The sequence below is a fragment of the Candoia aspera genome, chromosome 1, assembly GCF_035149785.1.
Source record: "Candoia aspera isolate rCanAsp1 chromosome 1, rCanAsp1.hap2, whole genome shotgun sequence".
NCBI classification, from domain to species: Eukaryota; Metazoa; Chordata; class Lepidosauria; order Squamata; family Boidae; genus Candoia; species Candoia aspera.
Genome location: NC_086153.1, coordinates 203,417,586 through 203,430,858, shown reverse-complemented (window position 1 = coordinate 203,430,858; position 13,273 = coordinate 203,417,586). Strand labels below are relative to the sequence as shown.

General features: G+C 37.6%; 1 protein-coding gene across 1 annotated transcript in view; it reads right to left on the bottom strand.

Annotated features, from left to right (window-relative positions):
- NEB (nebulin) overlaps positions 1-13,273 on the bottom strand; it is a 207,492-nt gene that overhangs the window by 181,725 nt on the left and 12,494 nt on the right. Inside the window, exons 9-14 of the mRNA XM_063318368.1 lie at positions 13,095-13,199; positions 12,101-12,205; positions 9,598-9,699; positions 9,346-9,453; positions 8,403-8,519; positions 6,729-6,830 (exon numbers count right to left, since the gene is read on the bottom strand). Coding sequence (XP_063174438.1) covers positions 6,729-6,830; positions 8,403-8,519; positions 9,346-9,453; positions 9,598-9,699; positions 12,101-12,205; positions 13,095-13,199 — 639 coding nt within the window. The remainder of the gene's footprint in view (positions 1-6,728; positions 6,831-8,402; positions 8,520-9,345; positions 9,454-9,597; positions 9,700-12,100; positions 12,206-13,094; positions 13,200-13,273) is intronic.

Genomic DNA, 13,273 nt, shown 5'->3' with positions numbered 1-13,273 from the left:
TTAAGAAGTGGGCAGGATAAAATAAGAAAAATAAGATAAAGAAGGTCTGAATGCTGAATGAATCTAATGACAGTATATTGAAGTGGTTGGTTATACAGAGATAATAAATCAGGAATAAATAGCAAAACAAATATACGAAGAAAGAGTTAATGGGTCAAGATGAAGGGGAAGGCCAAGGAAGTTGTAGTTAGATGGAGTTGATGGGTGAGAAGTTTAAAGAACAAAAAAACAATATGTAAACACCGTTCAATATGTCTACCATACAGCTGAGATGTTCACGTGGAATTAAATATGGATCCAATATCGTAATTTTTAAAAAAATGTTTAGGACTTGTTATTCCAGCATTCATTCTCCTTGCTTTTAAGCTCCTGGAACACACAGATCCTATTTTCACAGTACTACACTTTGGTTTTACTTACATCACTTTGCAGTTTGCCTACTTTCAGAGAATGTAAAATCTTGGGATCATCTTCAATACTCAAAGCTCCTACAAGCTTCCCTTTGCTCTTTTCATAACCCTTCTTGTACTCAACCTACATGGGGATAAGAGAATAATGTTGTTTCATATGTTGTAAATTTGCATACAGATGGAAAGCCAAGAATTACCTTTGTTATTTTGTTTAACACTTACGTCACTCGCAATTTTTTGTTTCGCTTTAGCAGCCAGAATCGGAATGGCATCCATCTTGATGTCAAACTTCTTTGCTTTGGATTGATCCCAGTCATACTTATACCAATTCTAACCAAAAGAGAATGATCAGAAAACATAAGGAAAGTGTAACATAAAGAATCAATGCATCCATTTATCGTGGACAATATATAAAATTACAACAATTTGTCCTATTCAAATCACTAACAACTGGATGCATTGAAATGTCTGCATGCTCAGAAAAATTGGTTGGTAACATGTATTACTAATATATATTACTTGATGAAGAATAAGGTATACTGGATTTATCTCTGCATGGATTTCATGAAATGATTAGAACATTCAATGGAAAACCCCTCTTGTTTTTTAGGGATCATATGTTCATTCAGGGATAGTTGTATCCAAAATGTGATTAAATCAGCAAACAGTGTTGAGTTATCCATACCCTGTTCCTCTCATTTATCATCTGTTGGTGCACATTTCTCTTTCTCTCTATTTTCTTTGCTTCATCCTATACTGTTTCTTTTATTCATCCCTACTGTATCTTTTGTTTCAGTCATTCCACTTTTCAGTCACCTCCCCACTCAGATCTCAGCCTTTCCTTAACCTGTGTCTCCCCAGTTCTTTTACCTACTTCTCACTCTTTCATTCAGTCATTTAATATATTTTTTTCCTTTTAGGGATCTCTTCTCTTCCTTGATATCTTGTAATAATTCTTCTCAAGGTACCATCCAGATACAGGGTGCCTAGTACTAATAATCCAAAGGCAATGTCCAGCTATGCCACCTTTCCTTCCTTAGTGGATTTTTCATGATAAATAAAACATGAAACAAGCAGAAGGGTGGTGGAGGGGGACCCAAAAAACTGATAAACAGAAGATGAAAACCTCTTGCCCACCCGCTGAATTCTGTAAATAAGGAAGAGTAGTTGCCCAGTAGAAGCCACATCTTGAAGCACCCTATGATTCTTCCTATTGCTTCCAATTTTTAAAAACTTTATTCTAGATCAGCACTAGATTTGTGCCTTTCCTTTTTGTCACCTGCTTTTGGGCTCTCCTTTTTCACATTTTCCTCACTCTGAACTTAGCTTTCTGCTTAAGGCAGTCTAACCCATCAATCAAACATATACACTCATAATTTGTTACCTACAACATTTATTATAACTGTAATAAAGCCACAGTTGGCAATTGTTAATGGAATGTAACCCATTCAACTTTTGCAACTCAGTATGTTCTAGAGGTGGGGTGTGCATGCCCGTGTGTGTGAATAGTCTTAAGGCTTTTACATCACTGATATTATAGGCATTAATTCTAGATTGGGGTTATGATAGCAGTAATAATGTTATTATGAAATTGAGTCACAAGAGCAGTTGCCCATTATACTTACATCACTGATATTGTAAGCATTGACTCTGGACTGGAGAAACAAAGGAGCATCTGGAGGTATGGAACATCTGGATTTTTCTGCCTCATGTTTGGCTTTGTAGTTCATCTGAAATGCAGAATAAGCAATGGCATAAAATGTGGTAACATGAGGAAGCTGAATTAAAACACTACCATTCATTGCTAACATTAGATCTGAACAAGATGAATGATTCAATTGGTTCAATTCAAATGTTTCAAAAGCAAACCATTTATGCTATAGTTAACCATTGGTTAACCAACACCAGGATGTGTATCTGTAGAGTGGATCAGTATAAATCATCTGTAATGAAATATCTCTTGCTTCCAGCCAACAGAGGTTGTTTGCTTTCCTATGATGCAGCCTCTTCAATAAAAATGGTAAGAGATGTCATAAAACTTTCAGGGTACAGTAAGATTTCAGGCTGGTATTTTAATAAGCTATCATTAAGACTTGAGCCAGTTTGGTATAGTGGTTAAGGCATCAGGCTAGAAACTGGGAGATTGTGAGTTCTAGTTCTGCCTTAGGCACAAGACCAGCTGGGTGACCTTGGGCCAGGCACTCTCTCTCAGCCCTGGGAAGGAGGCTATGGCAAACCACTTCTGAAAAACCTTGCCAAGGAAACTGTAGGGGTTAATCCAGGCAGTCACTGGGATTCAAAAAGCTGTTGTTGTAATAACAACAAAATAATTAAGACTTAGTTTACTGGACTCTAAAATGCATGGCACCTCCCCACTTCAATATTATCTGAGTGGAATCCAGCTTACTGTTCTGTTGGAGGAAATCATGTATGCAGATGTAATGGGAGGATGCCAGTTTTATTCCCCTTATAGTCTCCCCACTGGTCCTCAAAATCAGATGTTGTGTGTGTAGGGGAGAAAAAAGGAAAAGAAATTCTTGTTTTACCGCTAGCAGTCTGATTCTATCATGATGGGTTCCACCCTGTATCTGTAGCAATTGTATTTGTTTCTTATCTGTCCTTATTTTTAGTGGGATCCTATATTTTAAAGGGGCTTAAGTTAGATACATACAAAATGTTCTGAGTTCAATATTCATTCTGAGTTCAGAGTCATAATAGAGTTGGATGGCTTATAAATTTAATAAAATAACAAATAAATAAACAAAACAATTATTTTCCATTTGAAATACCATTTCGAGCATTTTGGAACTGTTCTGAGCTTTACAAGACAGCAGTTCAACTTTAAACTTGAAACAGAAGTGGTTTAACCAGAAGTAGCCTAAGTTGAATACAAAGCAACTGTTTTGAACTTGAAACAACTATTCAAAACCTGAAACAGAGTGTTTCAAATTTGGAACAATTATAATTTGAAATAATTTATGCAGGGCACTAGTATAAATAACCGAACCCTCTTCAGATGTTAGAAGATTTTGAGCGGGGTGGAAGCACACTCTGTGTTCACTCCCTCTTCTCCAACGTATCAGCTTGGCAAATGGCAAGGAACACACATCCATTATTTCCCATAAGTTCACATAATACCTGCATCAAGCTTCCTCAAAGTGTTGTAATCACAACAGAAGTGGATTCTATTTATAACTATGAAAGATTATGAAATTATGGGTTGACACCTTATTCTTAGGGGCTTAACATGAGGTAGATGTTCACCAAGAATCAACTCTGAATGACAAAGCTCCATGCTGGAACATCTGAAGTACTAATATGTTAGAGCACTATTTCTCCATCAGTAGCATGTGGACCACTAATGGTTCATAAAAGTAGTCCAGGGGGGTGGGGGGTACAACTCCTCTCTCCAACTGGAAAAGCACATGAGAAAAGAAATTAGACAAGGAGGATTGCCAGTCAGCAGTCAAATATGCCGAGGCAAAGTAATAGCTATTTCAACAAGAGTGATTTCTGGAGTTCAGGACTGGAGTGTCCTCTGAGAAGGTTGGGATTAGGAGTCAAACTAAAAGTATTTTGTAGCAGTTACCTCATTCATTATTTGGAGATATTTCTTGATTTGGGATTAGGAGACAACTGCTCTCACAGGGGCAAATACAGTTTCAGCCTCAGTTAACACTCACTCATTACTTTACAGTTAAAGCAGTATTGTCCACAGTATCATTGTATTTTTTATGTCCTTACAGTTTACTGTAACTGGTAAACATAGTAACAAAATGTCTGTGAATAAATATGGTTTGTTCTGAAAAAGTGGACTTTTATGTTTTAATCTGGGAAGGACCCAGATTTGTTTTGGCACAGAGATATATAGGACTAAAGATATGAACGTAAAGAACCTTCAATTTAAAATAAATTGAAGAATATGCCTGGATAGGTGGAGGGAGAGATTCTTCCCTCACCCACCTCTGCAATGTCAGATTCCTAAGACAGTACAGTCCTGAAACCTCTGTTGGAAACTAACCATTCTTTACAGTATTAGTATAGTATGCAGTAACCTATTGGATCATGCTTTAAAAAAAAAAAGAACATGTAGGTTTCTTGATCAATGAAGAGTTCTTCATTTGCCCTTTCACTGTGGTCACAAGTTGAATATGCACAATTATGACTGGAAACTTTTTGTCAGACAAAGCTTCATGAAAGAGTCCCTCTCTTGTGGGGACATGGGAGGTGGCGAAATTTGATGAATAAAGTAAATAAATATAAAACCAGACAAGAACTCATTCTTTAAGTTGTAGGTTACTTACATCACTCAACTGCTTGGAATTAATTTGTGCTTGTACCAAAACAGGAGAGTCCATCACAGGGGTAAACTTAATCTGATCAGGATGCTTCTTGTAGACAAACTAGGTGAAATGAAAGCAAAGCATAATGACATTTTCAGGCTGCAAAACTATGGTCTTCTATTTTTGTACTAGCATATATACAAGTTTGTTTTTTTTTAAACAGCATTCAGAAAATATAGCACTGCAGTTAATGATGCTGATTGAATAAACATCTAATTGGGTAAACCAAGATATAATATTATTATTTGGAGTTCTCAGAGGGTTTTTGCTATCAAAGGTATACAACATTCAAGGGATCTCAATACGTTTTGTATCTAGAAAGATGTCAGATTTAATATAGCTGCCTGATGCATCTAGAGTACATTCTTTCAACACACATTAAGATTAATCAAGGGCAACAATAACAGTGGGAAGGAGGCAGTGGTACCTTTGTCTTGTGGCCATTTCTGAATCCCATTTCATTGTCCAGGCAGATAATGACTGCCAAACCAGAAGCTAGCCATAAGTTTGCATTCAGAAGACATTCATAACTATGACACAACTAGGCATCTCATGTACAAATCCTCACTTCTGGTTTTAGTTAAGGCATCTTACCTTTTCCACAAACTCAGCCGTGGCTCATTTTGCATGATACAGTAAGCCCTACCATGTATGGCTCTGGGTATTCTACAAATATGCTATAAATACAGTAGCATGAGATAAACCAAAATGTATTATTTTCTGCAGTTCTTAAAGCTTTCAGCTTATTATAGTCATGAAAGCATCAAAGGGTATCAGGTGCTCAATTAAGGAAATGTTGGATAATTTTAACTTATTTACTATTCAGTAACGTGAGCCATCCCTTGATCCAGCCTATACATTTTGTCACTTGTGTGTGTATTTGTGCATGTGTGTGTGTGTGTGTATACAGTGTTGAAGGTGATTATTTCCACTGCCACGTCCAATTCTATAGAAAGTAAATTGAACTGATATGTAAGGTTTCGCTTGAGAAATTATGCGTGTGGCCCAAGCACATGAGGACCACTAGATGTCATGAGCTTCCTATAAATTAATATGAAGATGTAAGAGGTCAGAATGGTACCACTTGGCAACAAACTACACATTACATCCAAATGAAAGGAGAAGGACCTCTCATTTTTGTATTAATGCACAGCAGCCTCTGGGGGCTGCAATTTCGAGCCAAGGCCAGGCAGGTAGAAGGAAAGGTTGTGAATGTTTCAATTCAGTGTTTTCCTCATTTCACTCCTTTATTCAAAATCCCAGTTCCTCAGTGTGCATATTGAAATAATGGACTTCAGTAATCTGATCCTAACTCAACATAGACCCACGTTCTTAACTAGAAAGCAGAATAAATATTTCAGTAGAAGGTAGGGTTTTTTCCACTTCTGTGAATTATTAAAACACATGATCAGTGTACCCACTTAGTAGTCAGATTTAAGTCTTTTTTTCTTGTGTGGATGCAATATTTGCCTATCTTTCAAATGCATTTTATAATATGAGCATTTAAATTGCTTTAAATAATAAGATTTTTCCCATTAAATATCTGAAGTTCTGGGCCATACACAGTTACAAGATTTCACAGCCACTCTTACATCTTTGCACTTGTCCAGCTTCTTCAAGACTTCATATTCTGGAGTTACGGTCTGGGGGAAGTAGCAGTTAGCCTTTTCATCTTCATAGTCTGCTTTATAGTTTTTCTAGAGAAATAACAAGGGATCAGTAACCACTACAAATCGGTGAAGCCAGATTAGAGAGATATAACTCATACTTACGTCACTCTTCATAGCTTCAACTTTCATGCAATGTGCCTGATAGGGGTCCTCAGTGCTGCCTAGGTACCGGCCCAAGACATTGGTTACATAAGGCTCTTTGTATTTCACCTATAAACAAAAATCACCCGTTTTTACAAGAAACACACCTATCTTGCACAACTTTATCTGGAGCATATTAAAGAAGAAATGGCTACCACACTTACATCACTGAAGTTTTTCAGAACATTGTCGACTTGGTACTTTGGAGTCTCACAGTAGTTAATACTCTTCGCTTTTTCTTTCTCGTATGCTTCCTTATATAATCTCTGCCAGAAAAAAGAAAGAAAGAATATAGAAGCATTAGCATAAGAGGAACACAGAAAATATTGTCATTTCTTCTACCAATCATGGCAGGTACTGGGATGAAAATCTTGCTTTTTCATTGTTTATCTTATCCAAGTTATGAATACAGTAAAAGCAAAGCATTTCTGGATCAGACTAAAGGTCCAGCATCTCTTTTGAGATTGCTTTTTATTTTTCCAGTTATTTGCAGATACATTAACTGTGGTAGATTTGGCTCACTGCCTTTTATAGTAGTAAGCTCCGTAATTATACATGCGTGAAACAATAGTCCATTTTAACACTAATAGTAACTAATGTAGAATTATTTTAATCTTGGCAACACATATGATAAAAAACAAGAATGCTGTTTATGTGACACCTAGCTGAAATTGATTTATAGAGAAGGAAGAGGTCATTTATTCATTTGTAACTTTTTTTCAAAAAGTGCACATTTTTAAAAGTGCACATTTTTAAAACGTGAACTTATAAAAGAACAAGCCCATCAAAATTAAATGAGTGCTTGTAAAAATAATTGATACATGAACATGGAAAGTTCTTGTGAGGCAAAAGGAATTTTGCCATAGTTGACATGAAGGATGCACAAGCTTGACTTCGTAAATCATTTCTGTATTCAGTTCTTGATATGCTCATTTTATACTTCTAATTGCAATGACAGGTAAGTCACCCTGCAAATTGCTCGTCACCAACTTCTTGTTCCCCATCTAGATCTTGCATCTTTCAGGGCTGGGCAACTAGAAGCCCCAGCATTGTGTGCAGTCCTCAAACTATTTTTTTTTTTGTCACCCCCATAGCCTCAATTCCTGGATATGGTTTCCTGCTATTTAAGGGGGGAAATGGAATCTGTAGTCTGATATGTAAAATTAAGTTTAGCATAATTTTAAAAACAAACTCCCCAAACACCCCTTCATAAAATCCAAGGAAAATACCAAGAGCAGCCTGGGCCACATTCATTTTACATCATCCCCGCCCCACACATACTGCAAAGCAAAATGTGATCCATGAGCATCCTTCGCTCACTGGCTTGGCTCATGATATACCCTGGGGAAGTGGGAGGCTCTGGAAGAAGGTTTACAGTATGGGTACAACAAGGGAGAAGGCTTCATCTCAAGTCCACCTGTGCAGCCATTGTCCAAAATTAGAAGACGAACAACAGTGTTTGGTAGCTCTTACAACACATGTGGAATAGAGAGGAAGACATTATTCTTAGATGTTATAGTTGGGGACTCTGTGGTAAACACCATGTGTTTGAAGGGAGTAAAATTTAAGCTAACTATCCACAATAAAGATCTTGAATCTTGTCCTCCAATGACAGCAGTAGAAGTAATATGAAAAAAGGAACATCCTGCTCAAAGGATGTTTTCTGGTCTGTGCTGATCTAACCAATTTGCTGAGTAAATTCTGCATCCTCATAACAAAACATACGTTTACACAGCAAATCTATTAGTAAATAGGCCTAATTTTAAATAACAAATAGCTATGAATTGTTGAAACTATGTTTTGTCAAATCCATCCCTGGAAAAAAATTGCATACTTACATCATTTACAAGATTTCCTGCAGCTTTTAAATGCCGGAGCAAAGGATTCTCAGTTGCTGGAAGTACATTATAATCTGCTGAACCTTTGGATTTTTCATAATCTTCCTTGTATTTTACCTAGAAAAGTAAAGTGAAAAAAACTTTTAATTAATTTTCCAATTTTACAGTATGCTTTTGGTGTACCTTGGTGTACTTTTATATTGGTGTTTAGCTTAAAGATTAAAAAAAACAGAGATTGGAAACGTTTCTGTACTATTTTAAATCAAACACATTTGAGGTTCTTAAGAGATGCCATCTCTTCAATTAGGAAAACGGTTCCTACCGAAAAATGCCATTTATAGCTAGCACTTGGCAATTTTTCCATGGTTGAAAAAGCCATTGCTGATAAGGTCATGAAACAATGAACAATGCCGAGACCTAACAGATGCACCCAAGTCTGACTTAATGGTGCTCCACACTAAACTTCCCTTGACCACCAAGGCAGATGAGGCAGCACAACACACATAAAATGCCAGATGTATAAATGGGCAGAATGTTCTGTGATTAATGGCTTCCATCACAGAGGATCAAAAAAAGTCACAATGGCAGCTGTCACCATGTGAATAAAGCCCCACCTCTTTTGTACATGTGTTAATGTCACAGGCAGACACAGGGGCTTTGTTCGTGTGGTTGCAACTGCCGCCTTCACTTCTTGACCCTTCCTGCAGCCATCCCTAACTGTGACACGTTTTCAATTTATGCAGAAATGCCTTCATTCCAGCCCAACCATCCCATCCAAGGTAACCAAAAGGTTTGAACCAGCCCTGTTAAAAATGGATGAATGGGATCTTCTTCACATGTAAAATGAAAGGATCAGAAGATACCAAGCACATTATGGCCAGGCCATCAGCATGGTGTTCAGAATGGGCTCAATCGAAACACATAGCTAGAATTATCAACAGACCTTACTGGCAGCAATTCCAGCACGCTTATTAACGCCATACTCTGGCGTTTCTGTCTGCATGAAGTGGATTTGGTCTTTCTTAGCTTCCCAGTCTTCCTGGTATTTTCTCTGTAAACAGCAGAAAATGCAAGAATGTACAGCTCAAAACTGGAATTTTATTAGAAAGACAAATAGTAAATATAAAGTAGGGTGGAGGGAGAAAGAAAAAAACACAAAATTGCATTATTGCTAAGCTTTGATATTCCTTCTTACTGTGCTCAAGTTGTCAGAGTTCATTCTGGCAATTGCAACATCATAGCCTGGAGTTTGGCTCCATTTGCCCTTCTTCTTTTGATAGTCTTCATGATACTTATGCTATAACGAAAACAAATAAATATTGGACTTTAGATAAACTACTTAAGAAAAACAAATATACTTTTAAAATAGATTTGTTTTTCCAGCTGAAATTGAACTATTGGACTACTGTTTTTAGACTCTTCTGTTCTTGGGATGTTTGAATAAAACTCAGTTGTTCCATAGCTTTTCAAAAACCTTCTCCAAAATAACATCCATTATGGGAAATCTTCCCAGAGAAGTCAGTCTGGTACCTATCCTACTTGCTTTCTGATACCAAATCTAACTAATGCAGAGAAAAGGGTCACATGCCATTCCATTAAAAATACAGCAGTCAACTAAGTGAGTTTAAATCTACTATTGGGTAATAAATTATATGACCACGTTAATAATGAATAAAATCTAATTATATCTAGATATCAAGTTTATGAGTCACACTTCATGGAACTCGTCAGTTGTGCTGACAAAAGAGAAATAGGCTTTTTTTTTTTGCCATCATTTTTAAAAAATCTGTCAGGCATTATTTTACATGGAATCGGAAAAATTAATCTAAAATTAGAAAGGAGATTTATTTCAGCTTCACCAAAACAATGTCTCTTCAGAGGCTCTTTCTATAAGTGAATTACTCTAGCTCAAACACAAACAAAAGTTAGTGATTCACCATGGGCCAAGAAGAATTCGAACAATTAAAAGCACAAGAAATACCTTCACCATACCTAGACCAAAGTATAAAGACCACTCAGAAAGACAAGGTAAGGATGTTGCCTTATTAAACAAATCTAAGATACACACAACTGATAAATTGCTAAATTGATTCTATGTGCATAAATTTCCATATGAGGAAAAACAAGCTTTTTGAAGAAACAATGATTTGAGCAGCAGGTACCATCCTAGAATGCATGAGAAGCAAGAATAAGAATGTTGAACCTCATGTGATTCATTGAAAGGACCTGTTAGGAAGATCTATAGCTAAATCTGGGGAAATTCTTCTCCCACAAGCAAAAGTGAACTTCTGAACTCAAACATGTTAGCAGATTGCTAGGAAAGCCTTTGGCCCAGGAGAGATCAGAAAAGTCACACACCAGGCATTTCTATAAAAATAATTTTATTTACAGAAAGCAAACATATTTACAGGCTCTCGGTGAGAGCTGCTTAACTCTCTACATGCCTACACAGAAGGGAAACTGAAACTAAAACAAGTCCAGGCAAGTTCTTCTCCCCAGGTGCAAAAATTAACATCCGAAAAGAGGACAATTAAATTCAACCCCTTCACCAAAATGATTAGTTACCATAGTAACCTTAATCTGTAGTAGAAAACATATTAACAAAACAATACATTGGAACAGGTGGCAAAGTACCCTACTCACTGCTGTCCATTGCCCCAATCCCTTTCACCCCTGTTCTCAGCCATAGGAAAGGTGGAGCCAGGGGGGCTATGAAGTGGTTGCCAGGGACAGTAGGCTAGAAACACCATTCTTGGTTTGCCACAATAGCAAGACCTCTTGAATACTCTGTGGGATCTGGGCCAGCCTTATATCTGATACTAACTGGACCACACAGATGTTCTCGTAAATTATCCAGTACAGGTCAGCCCCACTAGGTAGACCAGACCAGCAAATCAACTTCACAGGATGATAAAACTACTTAATTGAGATTGGCTATAATAACAGAACCTTGCAATTCTGACTGTGCTGTACCTTCTGCTCCTCCTCCTTATACCCCAGTGAATAAGGGAGTTACCTCCTTGAGCTGCATCCACATGTTATCTTGTTTTTCTGGACTTAAAAAATATTTCAGCTCCTTCTGCCTAGGTAACAGTTCCTGCATATTTCCAACAAGGTCATCTTCCTTACTCTCTACAATACAGTAAGTCTCTGTTTTGGCCATCCAGCCAATTCTAACATAAATTTATAAATCACCACCAGGTTGCAAAGCTGCTGGCAGGACTACTTCTTTTTGTAAAATCTAGGCACACCCTTCTGATCTTCAGTGGGGCACTTTTCACAGGCCCTGCCACACATATGTCTTATATTTTAGTGATGGGACTTATATAATGTAACAACTTCCTGTTGGAATTTAGGTTGGGTCCATCCTTGTTATGGTTTAGGAGGGGACTTAAAACAATTCTAGATTGGATTCTATTCAGAACTTTGAAAGCTGCCTAGAGAAATAAAAAGGGAGTGAGCAAAATATAAAGTTATCAGTCAATCAATAATAAACGATGGATTGGTTGGCTGATTCTCCTTATGCTAATACAGGTGGAAGAAAAGATAAGAGTAGGAGGGAGAAGCATTATTGCAGAATGATTGTGATTGCAAGGGACTTCTTTCTTCCTTGTAACATATTTTAGACATACCTGATGGCTTTCCTGCTCCCAACTCAGATGAATATATTATAATGAATTCCACCACAAAATACTCACATCACTGAGCTGTCGGGTAATTTTCTTGGCAAGCTCCACATCAGGTGGGTCGGGCAGAACAGTGTATTTAGATTTCTGTTCATCATGTCCTTTTTTGTAGACAATCTGAAATCACGGGGAAAAAAGGCCTGCTTATTTAAACAAGCACTTTTATTCTTGCAACCTATTTCTGTAGGTGTTGGTTTTCATGGGAGCAAAATATACCTCTGTTAATTTAGCATAGTTACTCTAGAATTTCACACCAGGCATTGAACAAGATGATCAGAGGAAGTGATTGTTTAATTTGCATGGCTTTAGGCATGCTAGGTGCCAAAATTTGCTCCTCACCACAACGTATTAGCCATCTAATCAAATTAATAAATTAAGAGCTGGTGTGGAAAGTTTCTACCGCACCATTTACTTTCATGACTCCAGTGGTGGTTGGATTAGAGAATGACCCTTGCCCAAACGGTGGGGCTAAAGTGAACATTCTTGTTTTCACTCCTTTGAGTCAGTCTCAGTTCCTATTAACCATATTCTTTTAGTTTTCTTGGCAACAGTACAGAGATGACTCGCTATTGCCTTCTTCCAGGGTTTGTTTGTTTGACTTTTGTCTAATCTACAGCCCTGGGATATCCGTATCCCATCCAAGTCCTAACCAGGTCCACTCTGCTAGGCTTTTGACATCAGCCAAAGCCAGCTCAGTGCTGCCGCAAGTTTCTTCTCTATCACCCTCAATGCGCCATCCACCCCATTCCACTGCCTCATCTCTTGCTGTTATCTTGCCTATGCCAAAGGGCAAGATAATGTGCTATAAATAGCCTCTCTATTCCACATCATTCCTGCAAAAGCCCTCTGAAGGTTGTTCAGCTGCAAGGTCACCCAGTAAACACACCAATGCAAATCTAGATTCTTCTAATCCAACACTATTAACTATTAACCACGTCCAACATGGGTGCCCTTTCCCAGGTATGCAAGTACAGGACCAGTGACCAATCAGGACCTTGGTACTTACATCACTGAGGGCCTTTTGTGCCTTTGCAACTCTCCTAAGTTCAGGACTGTCATCATAGGGATAGAAGAGGGCCTTGTCTGCTTCCCATTCTTCGACATAAGGTTTCTGAGGGGAAGAGTAACCACAAAACTTGTTGGTCACAGGAATGAAAGCGATACCAGATAAACAGGAAATGACAA